At 51.3% G+C, this 27550-nt stretch overlaps 2 protein-coding genes across 2 annotated transcripts; both read right to left on the bottom strand.

Moving 5' to 3' along the window:
• Positions 1-11169: 11169 nt before the first annotated feature.
• LOC128336989 (zinc finger protein 546-like) lies at positions 11170-16660 on the bottom strand. The gene is made up of 2 exons (XM_053277385.1): positions 16523-16660; positions 11170-13473 (listed from the first exon to the last, which is right to left on the bottom strand). Exon 2 carries the CDS (start codon positions 13315-13317, stop codon positions 11338-11340), a length of 1980 nt encoding a protein of 659 aa, XP_053133360.1. The 5' UTR covers positions 13318-13473; positions 16523-16660; the 3' UTR covers positions 11170-11337.
• A 2772-nt stretch (positions 16661-19432) lies between these two features.
• Positions 19433-23147, bottom strand: LOC128337256 (uncharacterized). The gene is made up of 6 exons (XM_053278042.1): positions 23122-23147; positions 22542-22565; positions 22010-22041; positions 21235-21351; positions 20629-20916; positions 19433-19645 (listed from the first exon to the last, which is right to left on the bottom strand). The coding sequence occupies exons 1-6, from the start codon at positions 23145-23147 to the stop codon at positions 19527-19529; spliced, it is 606 nt and encodes a 201-aa protein (XP_053134017.1). The 3' UTR covers positions 19433-19526.
• Positions 23148-27550: the final 4403 nt, after the last annotated feature.

Here is a 27550-nt window from a genome sequence, read left to right as displayed (position 1 = left end):
ACCCAGTTGGGGACATGGGTGCCACACCTCCTGGGTTGGGGTCCTGCCTGAACCCCATCCACGCTTGAGGGGGACCCCCTCCTGGGCCAGAAACACCCAGAAAGGAAAGAAGAACCACTTACTTGACAACTTCTTCCTGCTGGGACCTGGAAGAAGAAGAAGGAAGAAGCAGGCTTAGGCACGATTCTTGGCAAGAGGATGGGTGGGCTTCATGGGCAGCTGGAGATGACAGCTTCAAAGGGAGGGCAAAGGGTTTCCCCACAACCACCCCCTTAGTGGTCTCCCATAGTTCCTGGGCACTCCTCGTGGTTCATGAGTCTAGGGCCTGCAAGCCAAGGAAGTATTGTGGAAACCACCCCACGAGGCGACCCTTGAGGGTTCCTGCATTTCAAGGAGAAGCTGCTTGGGGTCCATGCTGGAGGTGAAATGAAGAACAGAAGAACAGCCCTGCTGGATCAGGCCCAAGGAGGCCCATCTAGCCCAGCATCCTGTTTCAGACAGTGGCCCACCTGATGCCTCTGGGAAGCCGACAGTCAGGGGGTGAGAGCTTGTCCTCTCTCCTGCTGTTGCTCCCCTGCAACTGGGATTGAGAGGCATCCAACCCAGAGAAGGGAAAACCAAGGAAGGACAGCTTTCACAACCAGTCCCAGGCAGCCCTTGGGTTCGGTCCCACCCCCACCCCACCGCCATGCCAGACTGTACCTGAGACAGGCCCAGTAGCCACCCATTTCAGCAAAGAAAACCAGACCACAAGCCCAACTAACTGCAGCTGGACGCCCAGGATGGCCAATGAGCCTCCTTCTCCCTGCAGAATTCCAGAACTGCGGTGAGGTCACCAGATCTGCTACTGCCCACGCTGGCTTGTTGAGGTTTGAAATCCCGTCTGTGTCTTGGGATGCAGCTCCCAGTCCCCAAGCACCAGGGCAGAGTCAGCCCTTTCTGCCCTCCCTGCTCCCCACATGGCTTTCCCCATCTAATCACAACCTGCAGCCCCTCGCATGGAATGCCTTGGCAGAAAGGATACCCTCTTTCACATCTGGAGTCATTCACACCACCCAAATCTGGGTCAGACAAGTGTCCTGCCCAAGTTTGGGAGCTGAGTGTGCTTCCCCTTTTCGCTGGTGTGGGAGGAAAGAGCCAGGGAGGAGGAGGGAGAAGTGATGGTGTGGAATCCAGGTCAGAGGGAACGCTGGGTAGATCAGCTCTTCTTCCTAGCCCGGTCAAATGCTGGGTATGAAAGCTGGTTAGGATGGTGCTGTCCTACCCAGCGTTTCCTCCTCTCTGGATTCCACACAGTCACTTCTCCCTCCTGCTACCTAGTTGGAAAAGGCTCCCCTCGCAGGGCCAAAGCAGCCCCCCAAATGGGCTCCTCCCCCCCCCCAATCCAAGCCTCCAGCTGCTGCATTGGCTCCTGGTGGGAAACGAGAAGCCTGGAGAAGAAGGTTTGGTCTGCAGTGACCTCTGCTGGCAGCCAGGGCAGACATGCTTCCCGTTCCAAGCTGGTTTTGTGTTTGCAATGGTTGGGTTGGGTCTTCACGGTCAAATGTTGAGGATTTCTTTAGCCTCAAAAGAGTGAGTTCTTTTTCTTGGGAGGTTGTGCTTTTTTGAGCTTTTTTGTTGTGTGTGTTTCTCTTCTTAATGGTTTGTCTTCACAAGACCCAAATGTCATGAAAGGAGACTGAGCAGCCCAGAATGCCACTGCAAGGGGCCAGAAATCAAGGGCTTCCTTGGAACAAGGGGTCCCGAGGAGGGACACCCACCCCTCATTTGCAGGGCTTAGGCTGTGTTCAGGTAAGGCTGAGGCACCAGAGTCCTTTCAGACAATAGAGAAGGGGGGCCAAGCTGAGGGCCGCCAGCCATTGTGGGACTACAGCTCCCATCATCCACCCCAACTGCAATATGGAACAAAAGGAGTGGCTTCTCCAAGGTTGAAGGCAGGAGATACAGGGAGAGAACTTGGGTTCTTCTGCTCTCCCCAGAGTGGCCAAATCCCCCAAGGGGAAGATCTTGCAGTGCTCACACATGTCGTCCCCCATTCAAATGCAGACCAGGGCAGCCCCTGCTTAACAAAGGGGACGACTCATGCTTGCGACCACAAGACCAGCTCTCCTCGTCTCCTCCCCTCGCCCATCTGCTTCATTTCTCAGCTCCCTTTCCCACTCTCCCATGGAATCACGAAACGTAGCCACCTCTGGAGGTCTTTCCCCAGATCTCCTATGGGAGAAGGCCATAGGAATGCATAGAATTTCTGAATTTCCAGCTTCTCGTCTCACAGGGGTGTGTGTGCGTGTGTGTGTATTTGTACAAAGATGCAGGGAGTAGGAAGGAGAACAGATAAGGCTGATGAGGGATTGCAATGAATCTTTATTGGTAGGGAAGGATTGAGTTGTCCTTCTCGATGATCAGCAGATGAGGCAGGAAAAGTGAAATCAAGACCTCCCAAATGGAATCTAAATGGAGCAGATTCATAAGGAGAAGGTCCTCTGAAGCTGAGCCAATGTGGTGAGGTTCACTTGGCAAAATGGGAAGAAAGGCTCCGTGTCGATGTCGGTGGGAAATACGGACACAGGAGAGCATCCTTGGACACAAACTGGAGAAAGGCTATCAGAGAAAGGAAGGGAGCACCCAAAGATCCCCTCCACTGTGGACTGGCTGTGGATTTCTCAGGGGTTCTGACCCTGCTGGAGCCCAGGAAACAGCAGCTGGGAAGAATCCATGCCATGTCTACCAAACACCGTTATTCGCTGCAGACGATGCTTTTGTCACTAGAAAGGAAGAGGACATCGGGCCCAGTGGGAGAATCCGCTTCTCCTGAAACTATCCGGCATCACATCAGGAAGAGACAAGCCAATCCCAAGGAAGAAAGTCCGCCAGCAATTTCATCACCAGCAGGGTTTCTTCTCTAGTTTTAGACTCATCATTACGAGAGGAATATGGTCACTAAGATGGGAGGTATTTCTATTATATTTCCGGATTGAGTCAACAGAGCTCTGAGAGCTTCTGCGCTGAGACCACTGAGAGGGCTGGACATCTTGGAGAGGTGGAAGGAGATCTGAAATGACACGTTGGAGAAGAACATCCTTTCAGGAAGACGTTTAAATAGGGAATAATAGTTATTTTCTCAACCACTTTCTTACAAGAGCTAAAATGACTCTCCATGATTATTTCACCTGCAGGGGCGTCGCTAGGGGAGAGGGGGCCCATGTTCATCCCTCTCTCGGGCGGCCCCCAGACAATGAAGAAAATAGGGAGGGATGGAGCTGGAGGGCCCTCAGGAGCTGGGGGCCCTAGTTGTTTGAACCTTTTCGTTCAATTCTAGCTATGCCCCTGCCTGGGTGGATTACACTGGAACTGGAATAAAATTTGATACTGAGTCCGCTTGGGGAAACCAAGGTTAAAAATTGCATTTGACTCCAAGCTTTTGTCATGGACAAAAAACACCCTTCCTTGTCACGGACCCTGTCGCCTAAGATCATCTGGAGAGGTCTGACTGCAGTTGCCACCAGCTCATTTGCTGGCAACCCGGGACCAGACCTTCTCTGTGGCAGCCTGGAATATGCTCCCTGTTGAAATAAGAGCTTCTCCTTCTCGGCTCACTTTTAAGAAGACCTTGAAGATGTACCTGTGTTCCCAGGCTTTTCACTGAAAAAAGGGGGAGAGCAACTGTTCCTATCCAACCTCAGGACAAGTCCTTTCAGTGGTTGGCTGGGCGCTCATTTCTCCCTTGTGCTTCTTTCTCTTTGTGCATCTAGTTGTGTATCAGTCTTTCAATATCCACAGGTCTAGTCAACCAATTCTAAATTCGGCCCTGTGTGAAGAAACCCTTCCTTTTGGTCAGTCCTAGATTTCCCGGTGATTCATTTCCTGTCTCTAGTCCAGTTCTGCTCAGTTTATTACAATCATTGATCAAATATTCAGACCAGATAAAAAGGACATGAAAGGTGAAGATCGATACAGATTTGTGTGTGTTTGTTTGTTTGAATGTATGTATGTACACACACACACACACACACACACACACACACACACACAGAGGAACAATTACATAAAATTGATATAAAATAAAATAGGATGAGGTACACTAAAAGCCTGAATTCTTCAAACACACTATGAGCAAATCTTGATCGCAGCCATACAAAATGTGGCCACCAGATGCAACACATCAGTCTGTTTGTCAGAGAGAAATAAGTTAATATCAATCTCATCAGAATTATCTGGGTATCTAAAAACAAAAGGAGGCATATATCTAGGATGCAAATCACGGTGGAAGGAACAAGACAAAAGCACATGGCCAACGGCTCCCCATTCCCACAAGGACACGATCTCTCCAGGAAGGGGACTCTCCCAAACCTACCCTCCAAGACCACAGAGGGCAGCAGCACATCTAGCTGAGCATATGTCAGGGCTATTCTCTGTGTTGGGAATGTCAGATTATAAAGATATTTAGCTGTTTTCTGCAGGGGCTTAGCAGCTCCAAACCACGCCTCACTTGGTGCTTAGATCTATCTGATGTTCCCTATCAAGAATGGGCCTCTTAAGGATCACTTTGTCACATTCCTGGCTCTAGTGGGGTGGGAGGAGGAGAAAAACAAGTCTCCCTCCTCCTCCCTCTCCACATCATGAGTCTTTTTAGAAACCACTCTTGGGTCTTTTCTTAGTCAGCCCTTTTCTAAGTTAAAATAACCCAAAACTTGTCATTTTGGAAGGAACTCTAGCCCCCTGGTGGCTAAATTGGCCTTCTTCTGCACCTTCTCCAGTGCTCTGAAATCCTTTTTTGAGATGCTTGGACCAGAACGGGGGACAAAATTCCTAATGTGGCCAGGGACAAGCTTCAAAGAAGCGGGCAAAGCATCTGATGCTTCCCTCTTTCCTGCCTCACCCCGGAGTTTTAGCTGAAAAGCAGACTTACCAAGAGCAGAAATGGCCAAGGAAGGAGAAGGAGACGACGACAAGCCCAGTTGGAAGACGCTGCTGGAAATGACCGAGGAGACGAGAGCTTTTATATGCTTCCTTTCATAGCCCTGAGACATGAGGACGGCCCTGATGCATCCAAATTGCATACTGTGTCACATTGTCGTAATGTAGAAAACGAATAAAAAATAAAGTGCAAAAGAATTGTGAGCACTGTAAGAGATTCCCTTCAGGGGATGGAGCTGCTCTGGGAAGAGCATCTAGGTTCCAAGTTTCCTCCCTGGCAGCATCTCCAAGATAAGGTTGAGAGAGACTCCTGCCTGCAACCTTGGAGAAGCCGCTGCCAGTCTGTGAAGACAATACTGAGCTCGATAGACCAATGGTCTGACTCAGTATATGGCAGCTTCCTATGTTCCTATGTCACTGCTGCCCGAGACAGGTGTTTCACAACTCTTTAAGGTAACTGAAGCACGGTCCTCTCATGAGAGCCTGAGTGAGAACTGGTCTAAACGGAAGCCTAGGAGAGGTCAGTATCCAGGAGGAGCTGCAGCACCTTCCCCGTGAGGAAAGGCTAAAGATTCCTTTCTGTTTCTGAAACTAAAAGACAACTAAGGGGAAACAAAACAGAGATTTACATGTGTGCCAGCAATACAGGAAGCATGGAAAAGAATCTATCCACTCTCACAGCCCTGGAACGCGTAAGCTGATTAGAGGCAGGTTCTGTTGATAATTCTCTCTGGTAGGAGAGACCCTTTTTCATTATAGCAGAGTGCACAGAGGCACAACACAGCAGAATTTGGTTAGGCATGCGTGTATGCTGAGAGGAAAGTAACTTGGAGCCAGTTCATAGTTTCCAATCAATATAAGGAGTATTTATTAGAGAACTCCATTCTAGATAGGAAAGTGAGGAGATAGGCTCTCTAATCGAGCTAGCTAGCTGGATGCAGATGGATTCTGCATCTCTGCACAAATGGTGCAGGGGAGAGAGGAGCTTGCATGTTGCAAGGGAGAAGGAAGGGAAGAGAAGAGAGAGAAGGAGGAAGTGGCTGGAAGGAAGGAAGGAAGTGTCCCTGAGAGCAGCGATCTACATTCCAAAGGGATAGTGTCAGAGGAGCAGTAGAGAAGGGATGACCAATGTCTTGACCCTCTAGCCCTCTGACTCACTAGTCTGTCCTCCTAGGTCATTGAGACAAGAGACAGAGCAGTCCTTCATTTCCAACAGGTTCTAGGGCAGAAAGCAGTCCTTGAGTCATGAACCTGCTTACACACCCTAACCAAATCCCCAGCCCATAGCAGGAGGAAAGCCCTTAAAGGGACCCCACCTCCTCCCCATCTTTGCAGGACCATCCTGCACAAACTCAGCACCACTTGCTGCCTGGACCAAACAATCCTCCCTTCCTGAGTATACTGTGAGGGGGTTCCTAGTGGCAGGTCTCTCCATCAAGGGGATCCCATGCAAATCCTCCTTAGGACCAGGAGGAAAGAGTGGGGCAGAGGCACCCCCGGGGGAAACCCAAAGAGGAAGCCCTCAGCTGCTTCCCCAGACACTTTACTGAGCTCTGGAAGCATTTCTGCTCTTGTTTAGCACTACCCCGGCTTAACGCTGCCTGGGTGCTGGGGCCAAAAGCATGCATGCTGCATTGGGATGTCAGCCATTCATATCAGAAGTGAAATATTGGAATGAAAAATGGTCTGCTGAGCTCAGCTCCCTGGGTGACTCTGGGCCAGTCATGTCTCTCTCAGCCTAACCCACCTCGCAGGGTTGTTGTGAGGATAAAAATAACCATGTATGTCTGGGCTCCTTGGAGGAAGAGTGGGATATAAATGTGAAAAATAAAATATAAAATGGGACGGTATAGATCTCATTAAGAACTACTGTCCTGCTTGGAGGAGTATTTAGAAAATCTGTCGCAACTATGTGATTAGGTTGGTTTTGAGTAGTCTCTCAGAGATGCAAAGTTTCTGAGAAGTTATATAAATATTTATTATTATTATTAATAATAATAATAATAATAATAATATCTTGAAAGAGTGAGGAGATTGCTATCATATACATATATGCTAGATATTTCTCAATCCCTTTGATGCTCCTCTGCTAGCATCTGAAGATGGGCTTGCCACTTAAACGAACACACACACACTTGTGAAAGAAAAAGCTCACCACCGGTTGCTTCTGAAACCTTTTCTGTCAGTTTCTTAGCGTTGAGTTTTGTAATCACTTTGGAATTTTGCAGTGTATGTTTGGAAAGAAGGAAACACACACTTTGTTTTGTTTATTGACTTGGGAGTATTGTCTAAATAGGCTTCATTCATATATTCTCTTGTTTAACAAAGGATATATGTTGTTTAGTACTCTCTGGTTGGCTGGTTCGATTTTCGTCGGAGTTTCACAGTGTGCCCCTCATCTGGAGGGAATTCATGAAGAGTCCCAGGGCCTGAGAAAGGTTGATCTCTCTCCCTCTCCGTTTAAATACCTGTCCCCTTATCCCATGACTGTAAAGAATCTTTGGAGTGCATTTTCCTGGTGTAGCAAAAGGGTGCCCTCGTGTGGCCACTTTGTGCATTCCAGTGACCTGATGCAGGGCTACACGAAAGGCAAAGAACAATGCATTTTTCCAGGAGCAGCAAAAGGGTGCCCTCCTGTGGACACGTTCTGCATTGCAGTGAGCCGGGGATAGGCTACACGAAACGCAAAAGACACAATGCATTTTCCTGGTGCTGCAAAAGGGTGCCCTCCTGTGGACACTTTGTGCATTGCAGTGAGCCGGGGATAGGCTACACGAAACGCAAAAGACACAATGCATTTTCCTGGTGCTGCAAAAGGGTGCCCTCCTGTGGACACTTTGTGCATTGCAGTGAGCCGGGGATAGGCTACACGAAACGCAAAAGACACAATGCATTTTCCTGGTGCTGCAAAAGGGTGCCCTCCTGTGGACACTTTCTGCATTGCAGTGAGCCGGGGATAGGCTACACGAAACGCAAAAGACACAATGCATTTTGTGCTGCAAAAGGGTGCCCTCTTGTGGACAGGTGGGTTTAAAGAACCTGGACCCGCCAGCTACGGATGACTCATAACAATTAGAAATCCAGTGTATACAGACATGCACACGGCCTGAGCAGAGAATGCTGTACAGGTCCAGTCCAGCCTGCCACCATCCATGGCTCCAGTGCAGGGCTACCGAGATAGAGGCTGTCTGGGTGGACTGCCGTGATGCAGAATGCTGTGGCGCCCAGCTTTCTGATCACGGGAAGAACGAGTCCACAAGCACAGCATCCCTCTCTGCTGACCTGCACTGCAACTGGACCGCCATGGGACCTCCCAGGGTGCGCAGGTGTGGGGGCACCGTTGTGGCCTCCCCGGTTCTTATCGTCCTCCTGGAGGGGAGCTTCTTAGAAGAGACGTTTCCTCACTGATCTCGGAGCAGAAGGGAGGCCAGGAGCGACACCTCTCGGTCAAGCCAAGCGACGGAGTTATCCCAAAAGGAACCCGGAGGCAGTTGTGCAGCTTGGCTTCTTCCAGCTCCTTGGCTCCCCTTCCAACCTGTGGATCAAGGACAAGGTAGGTACATCATCATCTTGTGAAGTCTTGGCCACACACGCACTTTTCCTGGCATTAGAAGAAATGGGGGTTCTCTCTCTTTCCCTCGGTCCGGTCCGTCTTCGAGCCTTGGAGGTTGGCAGGGCATCTCAGAGGTGGGTCCCCAGATGTGGCTGGACCACAAATCCCATCACCCCCTGCTGCGACGCCCAAGGGCCAGCATGAGTGCAGTGCGAGTGTGTTCATTGTCTGGTCAGCTCAGGAGGTTCCTCCCTTCCCCTTCTTGACCCAAATGTCCCAGCAGCTGCCTCGGGAAAGGTCGGACCCGCGGACCTGACCTCCCTCCTGGACCTCCCTCTCCCCTGGAGGCCGGACTGCGGAGGAGGAGGCGGGGGGGGGGCAGCCCCCTTGCGACCCCTTTCATCGGAGAATTCGCAGCCCCTGGGAAGGGAAGGAGACGGATTTCCTCCCTTTCCCCAGCTTCTCTCCCGGTCCTCAGAATCAGACTGGGGGAGCCAGAGAGCTTTGCTGCAAGGGACGGAAAAGGCGCTGCCCAGCCCGAAATCATGCATTTTGCTGTATGCATCACACACACCCTTCCCCATAGATTACTCTCCCCACACCCTGCTTGTCCCTCCCCACCTCCTTCCTTGTCTGCCTGCAGGGCGCGGAGGACGCCATCCTGCTACACTCCCTGCTTGCGCCCCCCGGATCCTAACAGCCCCCAAGTGGAAGATCTCCCCCCCCCCACGGGGCCAGAGAGGAGGCCAGGCTTTGCGGGGGGGGGAGGATGTTCCTGGAGTGGGCGGGGCCTTGATGGCTCACCCAATGAGAGAGAGGAGCTGGGATGCGGTTGGAGCAGGAACGGTGGGGGTAGTTGGAGGCTGTTTGAGAGAAGGAGGGGAGGGGGGGGGGTCCAATCCTGCGCACTGCGAGGTGGAGCTGAGAGGAGGAAGAGGAAGGGGAGGGGCAGGGAAGAGTGCGAGGGGCAGAGAGCAGAGCAGGCGGCTGCATCAGCAGCAGAAGCCAGCCTGCGCGAATAAAAAGCCGGACCTGCCTGGATCCTCTTCCGAGGCTGCCTTGATCCGGAGTGACGGTGCCAGAGGACCGCGCTGCTGCTGCTGCTGCTGCTGCAGGAAAGATTGCGCGTGTTTCTCCGCAGAGGCGGATCAGGCGCCCGCACCGAGAGATTCGTGCCTGCTTGCAGGGCTACCTGAAAAGGCAGGTGAGCAGCCAGACGCAGGCGCAGCATCCTGGGGAAGGGCGGGGGCGGGTTGGATCTCCCTCCCCGTCGCGCTGCCCTCTCTCTTCTGCCGTGGGAAAGGTCCCCGCAGGAGGGTTGCGAGGAGTGCAGCCAGCGGGGGGGGGGGAGGGGTTGGCCTGAGCTCTGCCCCCCAGATGGTCTCCAGGGCTCTCCGCGATCTGCAAGTCCTGAGCAGGAAATCCGACTAGCCATTGATAGTCAACACACACACACACACACACACACCCTTTCATTCTCCTCCGATTTGCTACCAGCCCTCCACTTTCTCCTTTGTGCTATTTGGCTTCCCTCCAGCTCAGGGAAGCAATGGTTTTTACAAGGGGGAGGGAGGTGCATGATCATAAGTAGTAATTTTGTATAGCTCCTTTCGAGTGGGGAAAAAGGAAAAAAAAAGACATCGGGTATTTGTAGCCAGCAGTGTTCCCAAGCAGAGCAAGCATTTGACTTGGCTTCTCCAGGGAAGGGCAGTTTTGAGTCCCCAAATCCTCCCGATGGACCTCAAATCCTCCCGATGGACCTCAAAGTCTCTGCAAGCTACTGGGGAGCAGCACTGCACACTCCAGTTTCCAGTTTCTCATTGTGCATTACAGCTTAGCCCAATGTATGTCTGGGGTTAAAAAATTTCAATTTATTGCCTCGCTGTTTTCGGGTAACTGTGAACTCTTGGTCAAGCCTGCTCTCTGAGAAAGGTCATGGAAGTTTTCCGCAACTGGCTTTTAGTTCGCATCTCCTCTGGGATGGAGCAGCTGCATTAACATGTTGAAGAGCAGAAGGTTCCCAGTTCCCTCCCTGGCAGCATCTCCAAGATCGGGTGGAGAGAGATTCCTGCCTGCAGCCTTGGAGAAGCCGCTGCCAGTCTAGGTAGACAATCCTGAGCTAGATGGACCAAGGGTCTGACTCAGTATATGGCAGCTTCCTATGTTCCTATTTCCATAGCAGGACAACTTCCCACATCCCCGCCCTCCCCGTGCATTCCTCTGCAGTCAAGTTCAGGGAAGCAGCTCTTGCTGCCCGCTGCTGCCTCTGCCACCACAAGGGGAGGCCTGCTCCACTTACCAGTGTGGTGCTGTAGTGGTTAGAGTGCTGGACTAGGACCGGGGAGACCCAAGTTCAAATCCTCATTCAGCCATAATACTAGCTGGATGACTCTGGGCCAGCTCACTTCTCTCTCAGCCTCACCTACTTCACAGGGTTGTTGTGAGGAGAAACTCATGTATGTAGGACACAGCTCTGGGCTCCTTGGAGGAAGAGCGGGATATAAATGTAAGTAAGTAAATAAATAATGGCCTCAGATATATAATTTCTACCTCTGGTTTTTAAAAAATCAACATTAAAATCACCATTACACTTCTTTGTGCAGACTGAGTTTCACCCAGAATCCACATTCCAGAGATGGACAAATAAAGCTATTCAGAAGAAACTGAAGCATATGCGGTGAAAAACTAATATTCATTAATCTACTTGAATGGATTATGGACATTTATTCATAACACAGATACAAAACATAGCTATAAAATTGTGCAGAGGGAAGCAAGCTAAATCAGAAGCAGAAATCTCAGAATGGTTTCTATTTCACAAATTGAGGGAAATTCTCATGTTTGTCTGCAGTTTCATGAGTTTCAGTTTATCCTTTTTCAATTTGCACATGTGCAGTAAGGTGTGCCTCTGTTCTTCCAGTGTGCGTTCTATGGTGTAAAGCAAGGTTTCCACTCTGGCTGAAGCACTTTCTGCACTCCAAGCATTTATATGGTTTCTCCCCAGTGTGGGTTCTGCGGTGTTTATAAAGATTTCCCCTTGAGCTGAAACGCTTTCCACACTCCAAGCATTTATGTGGTTTCTCCCCAGTGTGGGTTCTATGGTGCATAGTAAGATCTGCACTCTGGCTGAAGCTCTTTCCACACTCCAAACATTTATGTGGTTTCTCCCCAGTGTGGGTTCTAAGATGCCTAGTTAGATGTACACTAGTGCTGAAGCTCTTTCCACAATCCAAACATTGATGTGGTTTCTCCCCAGTGTGGATTCTGTGATGTATTTTAAGAGCTCCACTTGAGCTGAAACGTTTTCCGCACTCCAAACATTGATATGGTTTATCCCCAGTGTGGATTCTGAGATGTATAGTAAGAGCTCCACTCGTGCTGAAACTCTTTCCACACTCCAAGCATTTATACGGTCTCTCTCCTGTGTGGGTTCTGTGATGTATAGTAAGTTCTCCACTCTTGCTGAACCACTTTCCACACTCCAAACATTGATGTCGTTTCTCCCCAGTATGGGTTCTGTGGTGCATAGTAAGTTGTCCACTGGTGCTGAAACTCTTCTCACACTCCATGCATTTATGTGGTTTCTCCCCAGTGTGGATTCGATGGTGACTAGTAAGTTGTCCACTGCTGCTGAAGCTCTTTCCACACTCCAAGCATTTATGTAGTTTCTCCCCAGTGTGGATTCGATGGTGTCTGGTAAGTTGTCCACTGCTGCTGAAGCTCTTTCCACACTCCAAGCATTTATATGGTTTCTCCCCAGTGTGGATTCGATGGTGTCCACTGCTGCTGAAGCTCTTCTTACACTCCAAACATTTATATGGTTTCTTCCCAGTGTGGGTTCTATGGTGTTTGTTAAGATTTCCACTTGTGTTGAAGCTCTTTCCACACTCCAAGCATTTATAGGGTTTCTCCCCAGTGCGGGTTCTAAGATGCCTAGTAAGATGTGCAGAAGTGCGGAAGCTCTTCTCACACTCCAAACATTTATGTGGTTTCTCCCCAGTGTGGGTTCTATGGTGTATATCAAGATTTCCCTTCGTGCTGAACTTCTTACCACACTCCAAACACTGATGAGGTTTCTCCCCAGTGTGTGTTATATGATGTAGAGTAAGAGCTTCACTCGTGCCAAAGCCCTTTCCACACTCAAAGCATTTATGTGGTTTCTCTCCAGTGTGGGTTCTAAGATGCCTAGTTAGATGTACACTAGTGCTGAAGCTCTTTCCACAATCCAAACATTGATGTGGTTTCTCCCCAGTGTGGGTTCTATGATGTATAGTAAGAGCTCCATTAGTGCTAAAGCTCTTTCCACACTCCAAGCATTGATATGGTTTCTCCCCAGTGTGGATTCTGTGATGTATAGTAAGAGCTCCATTAGTGCTAAAGCTCTTTCCACACTCCAAGCATTTATACGGTTTCTCTCCTGTGTGGGTTCTAAGATGCCTAGTTAGATATACACTAGTGCTGAAGCTCTTCTCACACTCTAAACATTGATGTGGTTTCTCCCCAGTGTGGGTTTTGTGATGTATAGTAAGAGCTCCATTCGTGCTGAAGCTCTTTCCACACTCCAAACATTTATACGGTTTCTCTCCTGTGTGGGTTCTACGATGCCTAGTTAGATCTGCACTAGAGCTGAAGCTCTTCCCACACTCCAAACATTGATGTGGTTTCTCCCCAATGTGGGTTTTGTGGTGTTTAGTAAGATCACCACTCTGGCTGAAGCTCTTTCCACAGCGTAAACATTCATATGATTTCACACCTGCTTGCATTTTGCACTGAGGTTTAATGCTTGGTTCAGAAGTGAAGCTTTTGCTACGTGGAGAGCACCATCTTTTTTTATTTACCTTCTCCATTTTTTTTAATTTCTTGTTAACAAATCAGGTTATCCATTTATCTTCTTAAATTGTGCTCCAGCTTTTATTCTGTGCTCTTTTTCCCCCCATCAGGCACCACCAATAAATTTTCTGCTGGGTTTCACCTCATTTTTCTTCTTCCAAGTCACATGAGTGCTGTAAGGAAGAGAGAAAACTGGTCAGAGCCCCGGTTAGCAAGTGAGGGCAGAGCTGGTCTTGTGGTAGCAAGCATGACTTGTCACCTTAGGTAAGCAGGGTCTGCCCTGGTTGCATATGAATGGGAGACTTGATGTGTGAGCACTGGAAGAGATTCCGCTCAGGAGATGGAGCCACTCTCGGAATTGAAGAATTCCCTCCCTGGCAGCATCTCCAAGATAAGACAGAGAGATACTCCTGCTTGCAACCCTCGAGAAGCCACTAGACAATACTGAGCTAGATGGACCAATGGTCTGACTCAGTTTATGGCAGCTTCCTATGTTCCTATGAGGGGTGCCTTAAGGAGTTAGGATCATAGAAAGCTGCCATATATTGAGTCCAACCAATGCTCCATGTAGCTTGGTGTTGTCAGCACAAACTGGCAGCGGTTTCTCCGAGGCTACAGGCAGGAGCCTCTCTCAGCCCCATCTTGGAGATGCTGCCAGGGAGGGAAATCGAAAGCTTCTGCATACAAGCAGGCAGGTGCTCTTCCCAGAGCAGCCCCATCCTCGAAGGGGAAGATCTTCCAGTGTGAGGGACGTGTTTGTGAAATCGTGTCTGAAAAAGTGTGTTTGAGTGTGTCATTATTCCTTCTTTTATACCCATCTACCAGGGTGTGTATATCTGTGTTGGATATTTCACAGAGAGGTCATTCACACAATCAAAACGAGTGTTCTACCTGGGTTTGGGAGCTGTGTGTGCTCCCAGTTTTTGACTGCGTGGAAGCAAGGTAAGAGGAATACCTGGGTAGAAATCTTTGTGTGGAAGCAAGGCAGGAGGAGAAGCTACCCAGGTTTTCCCCCCTACCTTGCTTCCACACAACCCCTTCTACCCAGGTTTTCCACTTACCTCGCTTCTACAACGTCAAAAATCGGGAGCAGACACAGCTCCCAAACCCAGGCCGAACACACTTCTTGATTGTGTGAATGACAGGATAGAGCGTATAAGTTGACTGTATTAGAACTTAGAAAGCTCTACCTGGGCCCGAACCGAGTCCTTGGCTTGGAATGTTAGCTGGGTGATATTTGGGAGCCCTTAGAGATGGAGTGGCCAGAAGCTACTTGCCTTTGGCATGAGCAACCAAGTCAACTTTCGCTTCCACTCAGACATGGAGACTGTGCTTTTCTTGGGTTCATGGTCCTGTGCCACCCATGGATGCACCTTCTGGATCAAGGGAGCGATCCAGGGGGAAGGGGTGGGATTCATCAAACTGTGGGTAAAAAAGGGGGAAACAGCAGCGTGTTTGCCAGCCTGCGTTCCTCGGAGGAAAGGAAGGATAGAAATGTCCAACATACTTCTGTATGTAACCAGCATATTCCTCTTGATTACTAGCCACATGTGCTTTGATTCTAAGCATGTAAACTGAGAAGCAAATTTGACGGGATGTCCCACAGGAAAACCTGAAGCATATTTAACTGATGCGACCCCAAAAGGCATTTTGAACCCCAAACCAAAGCACAGATCACACAAATGCCTTCAGCAGCAGCACAGATCAGTCATCAAATGACTGCGTACAAATCCTGTTGGATTCATGGAGGGAAGAGAGAAAGAAACCTCCCTTCTGTGATGGCCTCTACCACACTTCAGGTTAAGTTATCCCTTCTCGGCACCATGGATCATTCCGCTATGGCAGCCATGTTCAAGGCTGGTGAAATCTCCTTAGTGCTGGTAAATGTGTATGAACCACCGATTCGAATCCACGCCCAGGCAAGCATGATCTGGTCTGGACTGGAGGCCTTTATAGGCGATATACAGTCTGAATCCCGAAGAGCCAGGACCCTAAATGCAGTCCCCACCGCAGTTCTAGAGGGGACGTTCACGAAACGACCACACTCAGCCCGCCTCGGCCTTTCTGGCTCGGGAGACAGAGAAACCACTGCACACCTTTTGACTTTACTGCACATTTTACAAGCATATTTGACTCAATTTTCCTTCTTCATTTTTAATGGAATTTCCAGGCCAGCCCAATGAGTTTTATTTAAATGATACGTGCTGCCAAGTTTTAAAGACACCGTGTCTTGGAATGTGGCCAAGTGTTGCTACGAAGTTTGTCAATTTTGTAAGGCTCACTCTTTGATATTATTGTTAGCTGTTGTTTGTTTATTTTTGCTGGTCAATGACCGAAACAAATCTCTCTATCCATCTCCCTTCCTTTGCAAGGATGGCCATGTGCAGTGATGGGAGGGTATGCCCAAGGAGCACAAATCTACAGTTCACCCAGATGACTAGAATCCTAGAATGTGAGAGCTGGAAGGGATCCCAAAGGTCTTCCAGTCTACCCACTGCCTAGGGCTACAGCATTGCGGGCAGATGCCTGTCCAGCCTACGCTTGGAAGCCCACCACTGCACCAGGCAGGCTGTTCCACTGGCCAACTCTTCTCCCCGTTAGCACCTTCCGAATGCCTGGCCTAAATCTGCTTCTTCTTGTTCAACCCATTGGTGCTCATCTTGCCCTCAGGAGGAAGAGAGGACAAGTTCCCTCCCTCTTCTAGGAGACCCCCACTTCAGAGCTTGGAAGGTGGTCACTCTACTCCATCTCTCCTTCTCCAGGAGCTTTCCCAGCCAGCAGGCTTTGCTGCGAGTTCGAATTTACCCCCAAACACCGACGGGAAAAGTGGATTCCCTCCACCCACCCACCCCCGCCCCCAGCCAGGACCTACAACAAGCTAAGCTCTAATGCAGAATGAAAGGCCCAGCTGGTGTCTGGAGCTCTCCCCCATAGCTCGTGGGGGCCTTCCCGGTAAATCTGGAGGGCACAGCTGCCCCTTCCAGGGGGAAGCCAAGTCAATCTGGGGTGGGAAGGAAAAGCTCCTCTTGCCATCCCCCATGACCCCCTTCCTCCCCCCATTGCCGGCTGCGGCCCTCACAACCCTCCTGCGGGGACATTTCCCCTTGCAGAGGAGAGAGGGGGGGCAGCGGGGCTGGGGGGGAGGGAGGGAGACAGACCAGCGCCCCCCCCTCTGCCGCCGCTCCCCAGAATGCTGTGCGGCTGCCTCTTGCTGCTGCTCACCTGCTTTAGCCGAGGAGTCCAGCCACCAGCCTGATCCGCTTGTGCGCAGAGACACGCGCAATCCTTCCTCCAGCAGCAGCAGCAGCAGCGCCGGCAGCCTCCTGCGCCGCCACTCCGGCTCGAAGCAGCCACGGAAGAAGGTCGAGGAAACGGCGGCTCTGAATCCGCCCAGGCAGGCTTGGCAGCCGCGCGCCTCGTGGGGCCAGAAATCTCGCTCTCACTCTTCTTTCTTCGCTCCTCCCCTCCGCTTCCTCTTCCTCCTCTCAGCTCCGCCTCCCAATGCGCAGGATTGGACCCTCCGGCCTTCCTCCCCCTCCTCCTCCTCCTCCTCCTCCTCCGGCCATGCTGCCTTCTCGTCCCCGCCCCCAAATCCGCCCCGCCTCCCGGACCCAGCAGCATCCCCAGCTCCTCTCGCTCATTGGCTGAGCCATCAAGGCCGCGCACGCGCACACACACACAGAGTCACACACCCCTCCCGCAAAGCCTGGCCTCCTCTCTGGGGGGAGATCTGCCCTTTAGGGGCTGGGTGGGGACTGTTAATAGGAATAGGGTCAGCGGGGCGCCAGTGTGGGTGCTGCAGCGGGGCGCGACTTCCCAGCCCTGCAGGCAGACGAGGAAGGAGCAGGGACAGAGGCGGAGGGTGGGGAGGCGGAGAAATCCGTGGGGAAAGAGTGTGTGTGTGTTGCAAACAGCCAGATGCGTTTTTTCATGGGCGGGCAGCACCTTTTCTGCCCCAAGCAGGAAAGATCCCTGGCTCCTCCAGGCTGCTTCTGAGGACCGGGAGAGAAGCTGGAGGAAGGGGAGAAATCTGTCGCCTTCCCTTCGCAGCGGCTGCGAATTCCCCGATGGGTCGCAAAGGGGCTGCCCCCTACCTCCTCCTCCGCATGCCGGCCTCCAGGGGAAAGGGAGGTCCAGGAGGGAGGTCAAGGGTTTCGACCTTTGCAGAGGCTTCTGCTGGGAGCTGGGCATTTGCGTCGTGAGAAAGAGGAGGAACCTCCTGAGCTGGCCGGACAAAGACACCCCCTGGCTCACCCCGACGCTCCACTAATGCTGGGCCTTGGTCGTTGCGGCAGGGGGTGATGGGGCTTGTAGTCCAGCCACATCTGGGGACCCAGGTCTGCAGAGCCCTGCCACGTGTTAAATCCTCAAGACCTGCTGTCTGACCTAGAACCCGTTTCTAATCAGCTTAAGAGCCACTGCTGTGAGAGTGGATACAGTTTCCCCCATTCTTGCTGTATTGCCTGCAACCTGGGAGAAGCCGCTGCCAGTCTGTGAAGACAATACTGAGCTAGATGGACCAGTGGTCTGACTCAGTATATGGCAGCTTCCTCTGTTCCTATGCTCCCCCTTTGTTGTCTTTTCGGTTCAAAAAAGAGAAAGGGATCTTTAGCCTTTCCTCATTGGGAAGGTGCTGCAGCTCCTCCTGGATCTCTTGGGATGCTTTTTTCTGGACATTTTTTCGTGCTCTATTATGTCTCCCCCCACCCCCCGCCTGCCCTGTTTTTTGAGATGGGACCATCAGAACGGGATTTGTGCACAGGGAAGGATTCAGGCATGGGATTCTGCCCAGACAGACCCTTCATTCTGGAATGGGATGGAGATGCTCAGGATCATCCATTTCTCCGTCCTTCCTCTCCTCGTGTGGTCCAGAGCACCATGTGGGTGCAGTTTGGAAGACAGGCACAGAAGGTCCATCGGGCTCAGCATTGTCGGCTGCTGCACAACTGAAGCCTTCTTGTTGGGTTTGGACTACAACTCCCAGCATCCCTGCACACATAAGGCAATAGTCAGGGATGATGGGAGTTGTAGGTCAACCTCCGCAGCTCTTAAGCCGGAAGAGGCCAGAAGGACCCCTTGTAAACCAAACTGGATCCCCAAAGGAGAGGGATGGGTGAAAGGCGATGGAGAGCAAGATTGGAGCTGCTTCAAGGTGCTCCTACCAACCGGTAGTATTTCCAATGCTCCCACCCATGTCTTAGAGGCAATTGGATTCCAAGCTGCACAGACAGAAAGAGAGGTTTCCCCTTCCAGTGCCTATACTGCAACCTTAGATTAGAGGGGTCCTTCTTTAAATTTTTCGGACATGGCATTATTGTCTATCTGGTCCTGAGAAGAAAACCTGGCTGTGCTTAAGGCAGTCACAGTTCGTGAAGAAACTTGTGTCGTCCACAAGTTTGCAAGAGAACGTTTTGTGAGCTTAGTAAAGCTATTGAGAAACAGCTTTGGAAATTAAAGGTCCCATTCCCTTATTAAAATCAGAAAAAGGTTGAAATCATGCTCCCCTCGCCTTTCTTTTCTTTTTTCCTCACGTAGGAGATCAGGAAATGTCTGGATTCCCTCTGTGATTCTCCGTGGTGCATTGGATGGAGGAAAGGCTTCGTCTGCAATGGTTTCGGACTCACTTGATACATTGAGCAGTTTTCCTAATTCAAAGCTGCATCTGACAGATTCCTGTATGTGCAAGTGAGGAACTGATGTCGTGTAGGAAGCAGGAAAGGGAGTCTTTTATGAGCCCGCGGGACCTGAGTTCCAGTCCTGCTTTGCTTCCTTTGTGGGTTGTGTGGTGGGTAACACTCATCATTCCATACCACCCAACGGACTTTAGTGTCCCTAGGACCCACCCATGCTGGACAATGGGGTGATCTGAGTTCCCCATAGGCGAATCGTGAGACTCCCCTCTGGATTTTTGATTTGTCGAACTGGCTAGCCATGGCCGGCCAGCTTGATTCCAATTTTTGTGATTTGATTTAAGGTTGAATCAAATTGTGAAAATGGACTCGTGCACAACTGTCCTGTCTTGGCCCTGAGTGCATCTCCCAAGAGAGATGTTTCTGCAGCTGGGCTGGACCCAGAGACCTTTTCACCCCACTGTGCCCAAAGAATACTCAAAGCAGCCTATCTTTCTCTTCTTGAAAAACAAACAGAGCTTTATGTTTTTGCACTAAATTTGGTAAACAAATGACAATAAAATAAATAAATTCATAAACAACAACAACAAATCTTATTAATTTTCTACCAACATGGCTTCCAGTTGGCCGAGCCTGGTGCTGAGTTGCTGCAGCTGCCTTCTCATCATCACTACATGCTGAAGGTTTGCGCTGAAGATCATGAGATCTTCTTGTCCTGCAAGGAAAGGAAACCAATGGGACAAATGGACTTGTTCCCCACCCTACCAGGTGCGACCTTGACCTTCTGGACCCTGCCCCTGTCCACACCCGGCACAGACTCCTCATTCTGGCCTCGAACCTACAACCCCCCATGGCTCTGCCCTCTGCCTCTGGACTGGCACCCCCAACCCGGCAACCCCCCCGAAGCAGGTCTCTTGCTCTCCACGAGGACTCCTCCCCTTCTCCCTCGCTGCCCCTTAGGCCTGGAGCTGCCACCCAGCCGGAATTGGACCCTTCCCCCTCCTTTCCTCCCAGTCCTGACTCAAAATCCTTCCATTCTGTGGAGGAATAGATGATCCTTAATGCCTCGGCGGGAGATGGGCACCCCACTCCCATCTCCACCTCTTCCTTCCTCTCCCACCCTTCCTCTTCCTCCGCTCCCCCTCCCTCGCCGCACTGTAGACTATGAGCCAGAGGTGGGGAAAGTTGACCTTCCATTTGTTGAACTACAACTCCCATCATCCCCTGCCACATTCACAGTTTGCTTTTGGTCAAAGGAGTTCAGGGTGGGGGTCACCTTTTTTCAGATCCTCACAACCACCCTGAGAGGTTGGTCAGGCTGTGGGACGAGGGACTGACCAGTCTCCCCTCGAGGGTCATGGCCAAATGGGGATTCGAACCCAGACCCCCTGGAGTTGCAATCAGGCATCTCCTTCCCGTGCTTGCTCCCTGCCTCGGCTCCCCTTCTGAGCCTCCACAGCAGGGCTGGTCAAATTTGGCTCTCCTGCAGACGTTGGCCCACAGCTCCCATAATCCCTGACCACTGTAGCTGGGGATTATGGGAGTTGTAGTCCTAAAACAGCTGGGGGGGCCAATGTTGAGCAGGCCTGCTCTAGAGTCTCTCCCTGTCGTCGCTGTCGTCTGGGCCCTCAGAGCTGCAAAAGGGCCATTGGGACGGAACGGGAAGAGGCCCCCGGGTGCTGCGCGAAGGAGACTTACGGTCCTCCACCTGCTTGTTCTGCAGTGCCATGAGGTTCGCCAGGTTCTCTTCCACATCGTGAATACCTCGAGGAGGGGAAGCGGAGGGATTCAGGGAGAGGCAGGAGGGGGAGAAGGAGCAGGTGGCGGAGAGGTGGAGATATTCAGTGGAGGCCGAGGAGGAGGACCACACGAAGATGGGGCGAGGAGGCTGGAGGGACGAGGCCTCTGGATCGTGGCCTTGAGGGAGGTCTGCAAGAGAGGAGAAGCAGAAGGTGATGGTTGGCCCCAGAGTCTGGCTTGCTCCCACTGTAACCCCCCCCCGCCATTGCCTGCCCTCCCTCCTCACCCCTGCAAGGAGCTGCCGCTGGACCAGTGGAGCTCAGTCAGCCGGGAGGCGGAGAGGAGGACCCAGCAACGCCTCCGGGTTCCCGGGCAGGGTCCGGGTGCAGGCCGAGGGGCTAGGCCAGGGATGGGGAACCTTGGCACTCCAGCTGTTTTTGAACTACAACTCCCACCATCCCCAGCCACCATTATTGTGGCTGGGGATGGTGGGAGTTGTAGTTCAAAAACAGCTGGAGTGCCAAGGTTCCCCATCCCTGGGCTAGGAGATGCCCGAACACTTACCCTCTTGCAGAGCCCCCCTGCTGGTGGAGGGACCTGGGCAGGCATCCAACACGGTGGCTCCAGTGTCCTCCAGGGGCTCCACCGGGCTGGGATGGGAGAGGGCTGGGGGCGCAGTCTCTGGGGTGGGGAGAAGGGGGAGGGAGGGGGAGACTGGGGTGGGGAGGGAGGGGGGGCTTGGCTGGGGTGGTAGGGAGAGGGGTGGGGAGGTGGGGGAAGGAGCAGAGGGAACGGGGCTGGGGATCTCAGGATCTCCTGCAAGAGAGGGAAGGAAGCAGGGATCAGGAGACGGAGGAAGACCCGGGGCCCTGATGGCCAAGGCCTCCGCTTTCCACTTGCCGAGTGAGGATGTTCTTTGGGTGGGCCAGTGACAGAAACAAATGGGGGAGGCTGGATCGAGGCTCTCTCTGCCACGATGCCCACATAACGCAGCTGCCATACGGAGCCTGAGGCTTTGCCTCCCTAGTCCAAGCTCTGACTGGCATCCACTCCAAAGCAAAGGTCTCTTCCTAGGACAAGGAAGTGTGGCTAGGACCTGAAGGCCATAGCCCTCCTCCCTCCCTAGGTGGCTGGCAGAGGCCCCCCTGAAAAGGCTGTGGGCTCCGTCAGGTGCCTAGGAGGCCGGTGGCCTGTCCTCCTCCTGCCACTCATCCGTCAGACGACCTTCTTCTTCCCATCGGGCTCCTTTGCCCAGAGCAAGAGATCCTCAAGGGGAGCTGCTCTGGAGATCTGGCGAAGCCCTAAGAAGGAGCCCTCCCCATGCTGGTCCCCCACTCACCAGTCTGTTTCTTCTCCTGATCTTCAGGAAGCCTGCAGAGAAGAGCAGAGACGTATTCTCAGTCAGCAATCCCAGGGCCTGGGGGGTTTCCCAGTCATGCCAGGGGGTGCACATCTCCCCCCCCCACTCCTGGCTCAGATGCATCTGACCGGCAGTCCTTCTAGGTGGCCCTGCCCATTTTGGATGCCTCCAGAGTTGGGAATTTGCTGGGGTTAGGAAGGAAAGCATCAGGGGTACTTTTTGGCCCTGAGGACTGACCCATCCCTCTCCAGAAGAGTTTTCCAAAACAGGTTTCATTTGGGGCGTGTCTGTTTGTTTTGACAAGAAGCCAGTTTTGCTGGGATCAAATTCAGATTTGCTAGAATCATATCCATTGGCCTGTGTTTGGCCTCCTGAAGGTAGCCGGGCTCACCCAGTTGGGGACATGGGTGCCACACCTCCTGGGTTGGGGTCCTGCCTGAACCCCATCCACGCTTGAGGGGGACCCCCTCCTGGGCCAGAAACATCCAGAAGGGAAAGAAGAACCACTTACTTGACAACTTCTTCCTGCTGGGACCTGGAAGAAGAAGAAGGAAGAAGCAGGCTTAGGCACGATTCTTGGCAAGAGGAAGGGTGGGCTTCATGGGCAGCTGGAGATGTCAGCTTCAAAGGGAGGGCCAAGGGTTTCCCCACAACCACCCCCTTAGTGGTCTCCCATAGTTCCTGGGCACTCCTCGTGGTTCATGAGTCTAGGGCCTGCAAGCCCAGGAAGTACTGTGGAAACCACCCCACGAGGCGACCCTTGAGGGTTCCTGCATTTCAAGGAGAAGCTGCTTGGGGTCCATGCTGGAGGTGAAATGAAGAACAGAAGAACAGCCCTGCTGGATCAGGCCCATGGAGGCCCATCTAGCCCAGCATCCTGTTTCAGACAGTGGCCCACCTGATGCCTCTGGGAAGCCCACAGGCAGGGGGTGAGAGCTTGTCCTCTCTCCTGCTGTTGCTCCCCCGCAACTGGGATTGAGAGGCATCCAACCCAGAGAAGGGAAAACCAAGGAAGGACAGCTTTCACAACCAGTCCCAGGCAGCCCTTGGGTTGGGTCCCACCCCTGCCCCACCGCCAGGCCAGACTGTACCTGAAGCAGGCGAAGCAGCCACCCATTTCGGCAAAGAAAAGCAGACAGCAAAACCAACTAACTGCCGCTGGACGACCAGGATGGCCAATGAGCCTCCTCTGGCAGAATCCCTGCAGAATTCCGTTAACTGCTGTGAGGTCAACAGATCCGCTACTGGCCACGCTGGCTTGTTGAGGTTTGAAATCCCGCCTTGGGATGCAGCTCCCAGTCCCCAAGCACCAGGGCAGGGTCAGCCCTTTCTGCACTCCCTGCTCCCCACATGGCTTCCCCCTCTAATCACACACCCCGCAGACCCTTGCTTGGAAATGCCTCTGCAGAAAGGAAGCCCTCCTTCGCATCTGGAGGTCATTGACACCACCCAAACCTGGGTCAGACAAGTGTCCTGCCCAGGTTTGGGAGCTGGGTGTGCTCCCCCTTTTCGGTGGTGTGGAAAGAAACAGCCAGGGAGGAGGAGGGAGAAGTGATGGAATCCAGGGAGGAGGAAATGCTGGGGAGATCAGCTCTTCTTCCAACTCTGGTCCAAAGCTGGGTATGAAAGCTGGTTAGGATGGTGCTGTCCTAGTCCTGCTTAGCGTTTCCTCCTACCTGGATTCCACACCATCACTTCTCCCTCCCGCTACCTAGTTGGAAAAGGCTCCCCTCACAGGGCCAAACCAGCCCCCCAAATGGGCTCCCCCCACCCCAATCCAAGCCTCCAGCTGCTGCTTTGGCTCCTGGTGGGAAAGGAAAGACCTGGAGAAGAAGGTTTGGTCTGCAGTGACCTCTGCTGGCAACCAGGGCAGACATGCTTCCCTTTCCGAGTTGGTTTTGTGTTTGCAATGGTTGGGTTGGGTCTTCACGGTCAAATTTTGAGGATTCCTCTAGCCCCAAAACAGTGAGTTCTTTTTCCTGGGAGGTTGAACTTAAAAGTTCAGCTTTTTTGTTGTGTGTGTTTCTCTGCTTAATGGTTTGTCCCAAGACCCAAATGTCATGAAATGAGACTGAGCAGCCCAGAATGCAACTGAAAGGGGCCAGAAATCAAGGGCTTTCTTGGAACAAGGGGTCCCGAGGACGGACACCCACCCTTCTTTGCAAGGCTTAGGCTGTATTCAAGTAAGGCTAAGGCACTAGAGTCCTTTCAGACAAAAGAGAAGGGGGACCAAGCTGAGGGCCGCCAGCCATTGTGGGACTACAGCTCCCATCATCCACCCCAACTGCAATATGGAACAAAAGGAGTGGCTTCTCCAAGGTTGAAGGCAGAAGATACAGGGAGAGAACTTGGGTTCTTCTGCTCTTCCCAGAGTGGACAAATCCCCCAAGGGGAAGATCTTGCAGTGCTTACACATGTAGTCCCCCATTCAAATGCAGACCAGGGCAGCCCCTGCTTAACAAAGGGGACGACTCATGCTTGCGACCACAAGACCAGCTCTCCTCGTCTCCTCCCCTCGCCCATCTGCTTCATTTCTCAGTTCCCTTTCCCACTCTCCCATGGAATCACGAAACGTAGCCACCTCTGGAGGTCTTTCCCCAGATCTCCTATGGTAGAAGGCCATAGGAATGCATAGAATTTCTGAATTTCCAGCTTCTCATCTCACAGGGGTGTGTATGTGTGAGTGTGTGTGTGTGTGTGTGTGTGTGTGTGTGTGTGTATTTGTACAAAGATCCAGGGAGTAGGAAGGAGAACAGATAAGGCTGATGAGGGACTGCAATGAATCTTTATTGGTAGGGAAGGATTGAGTTGGCCTTCTCGATGATCAGCAGATGAGGCAGGAAAAGTGAAATCAAGACCTCCCAAATGGAATCTAAATGGAGCAGATTCATAAGGAGAAGGTCCTCTGAAGCTGAGCGAATGTGGTGAGGTTCACTTGGCAAAATGGGAAGAAAGGCTCCGTGTCGATGTCGGTGGGAAATACGGACACAGCAGAGCATCCTTGGACACAAACTGGAGAAAGGCTATCAGAGAAAGGAAGGGAGGACCCAAAGATCCCCTCCACTGTGGACTGGCTGTGGATTTCTCAGGGGTTCTGACCCTGCTGGAGCCCAGGAAACAGCAGCTGGGAAGAATCGATGCCTTGTCTACCAAACACCGTTATTCGCTGCAGACGATGCTTTTGTCACTAGGAAGGAAGAGGACATCGGGCCCAGTGGGAGAATCCGCTTCTCCTAAAACTATCCGGCATCACATCAGGAAGAGACAAGCCAATCCCAAGGAAGAAAGTCTGCCAGCAATTTCATCACCCGCAGGGTTTCTTCTCTAGTTTTAGACTCATCATTACAAGAGGAATGTACCACGCATGGTCACAAAGAAGGGAGGTTGTTCTATTATACTTCCGGATTGAGTCAACAGAGCTCTGAGAGTTTCTGCGAAGGGACCACTGAGAGGGCTGGACATCTTGGAGAGGTGGAAGGAGATCTGAAATGACACGTTGGAGAAGAACATCCTTTCAGGAAGACGTTTAAATAGGGAATAATAGTCATCTTCTCAACCACTTTCTTACAAGAGCTAAAATGACTCTCCATGATTATTTCACCTGCAGGGGCGTCGCTAGGGGAGAGGGGGCCCATGTTCATCCCTCTCTTGGGCAGCCCCCCAGACAATGAAGAAAATAGGGAGGGATGGAGCTGGAGGGCCCTAAGGCCCATGTTCTTTGAACCCTTTCGTTCAGTTCTAACTACGCCCCTGCCTGGGTGGATTACACTGGAACTGGAATAAAATTTGATACTGAGTCCGCTTGGGGAAACCAAGGTTAAAAATTGCATTTGACTCCAAGCTTTTGTCATGGACAGAAAACACCCTTCCTTCTCATGGACCCTGTCGCCTAAGATCATCTGGAGAGGTCTGACTGCAGTTGCCAAGAGCTCATTTGCTGGCAACCCGGGACCAGACCTTCTCTCTGGCTGCCTGGAATATGCTCCCTGTTGAAATAAGAGCTTCTCCTTCTCGGTTCACTTTTAAGAAGACCCTGAAGATATACCTGTGTTCCCAGGCTTTTCACTGAAATTTCAAATTCTTAATATGTTTCTTAATCTTCTGAGAATGTTTTTATTTGTTTTGTGAGTTTAAACTGCTTTATATTGTTTCATATTCACTATGTTTTTAAATTTGTGCACTGCCTAGAGCTGTCTATATCAGGTGCTATAGAAATATGAAAAATGAATGAATGAATGAATAAAGATTTAGGAGGGGGAGAGCAACTGTTCCTATCCAACCTCAGGACAGTTCCTTTCAGTGGTTGGCTCAGTGCTCAATTCTCCCTTGTGTATCTTTCTCTTTGTGCATCTAGTTGAGAATCAGCCTTTCAATATCCACAGTTCTAGTCAACCAATTCTAAATTAGGCCCTGTGTGAAGAAATCCTTCCTTTTGGTCAGTTTAAAATGTCCTGGTGATTCATTTCCTGTCTCTAGTCCAGTTCTGCTCAGTTCATTACAATCGTTGATCAAATATTCAGACCAGATAAAAGGTGAAGATTGATACAGATTTGTGTGTGTTTGTATGTTTGAATGTATGTATACACACTCAAACACACACACACACAGGAACAATGACATAAAATTGATATGAAATAAAATAGGATGAGGCAAACTAAAAGCCTGAATTATTCTAACACTCCATGAGCAAATCTTGATCGCAGCCATACAAAATGTGGCCACCAGATGCAACACATCAGTCTGTTTGTCAGAGAGAAATAAGTTAATATCAATCTCATCAGAATTATCTGGGTATCTAAAAACAAAAAAGAGCAATATATCTAGGACGCAAATCACGGTGGAAGGAACAAGACAAAAGCACATGGCCAACGGCTCCCCATTCCCACAAGGACACGATCTCTCCAGGAAGGGGACTCTCCCAAACCTACCCTCCAAGACCACAGAGGGCAGCAGCACATTTAGCTGAGCATATGTCAGGGTTATTCTGTGTGCTGGGAATGTCAGATTATACAGATATTTAGCAGTTTTATGCAAGTGCTTAGCAGCTCCAAACAGCGCCTCACTTGGTGCCCGGCTTAAATCTATCGGATGTTCCCGATCAGGAATGCGCCTCTTAAGAATCACCTTGGCATAATCCTGGCTCTGGTGTTTTGAGAGAGGGAGAAAAACAAGACTCCCTCCTCTTCCCTCTCCATATTATGCGTCTTTTTAGAAACCACTCTTGGCTCTTTTCTTAGTCAGCCCTTTTCTAAATTAAAATAACCCCAAAACGTGTCATTTTGGAAGGTACTCTAGCCCCCTGGTGGCTAAATTGGCCTTCTTCTGCACCTTCTCCAGTGCTCTGAAATCCTTTTTTGAGATGCTTGGACCAGAACGGGGGACAAAATTCCCAATGTGGCCAGGGACAAGCTTCAAAGAAGCGGGCTAAGCATCCAATGCTTCCCTCCTTCCTGCCTCACCCCGCAGTTTTAGCTGAAAAGCAGACTTACCAAGAGCAGAAATGGCCAAGGAAGGAGAAGG

Source organism: Hemicordylus capensis, chromosome 14 (genome assembly GCF_027244095.1).
Source record: "Hemicordylus capensis ecotype Gifberg chromosome 14, rHemCap1.1.pri, whole genome shotgun sequence".
In the NCBI taxonomy this organism is placed as follows: domain Eukaryota; kingdom Metazoa; phylum Chordata; class Lepidosauria; order Squamata; family Cordylidae; genus Hemicordylus; species Hemicordylus capensis.
This window is presented reverse-complemented; position numbering and strand designations above follow the sequence as displayed.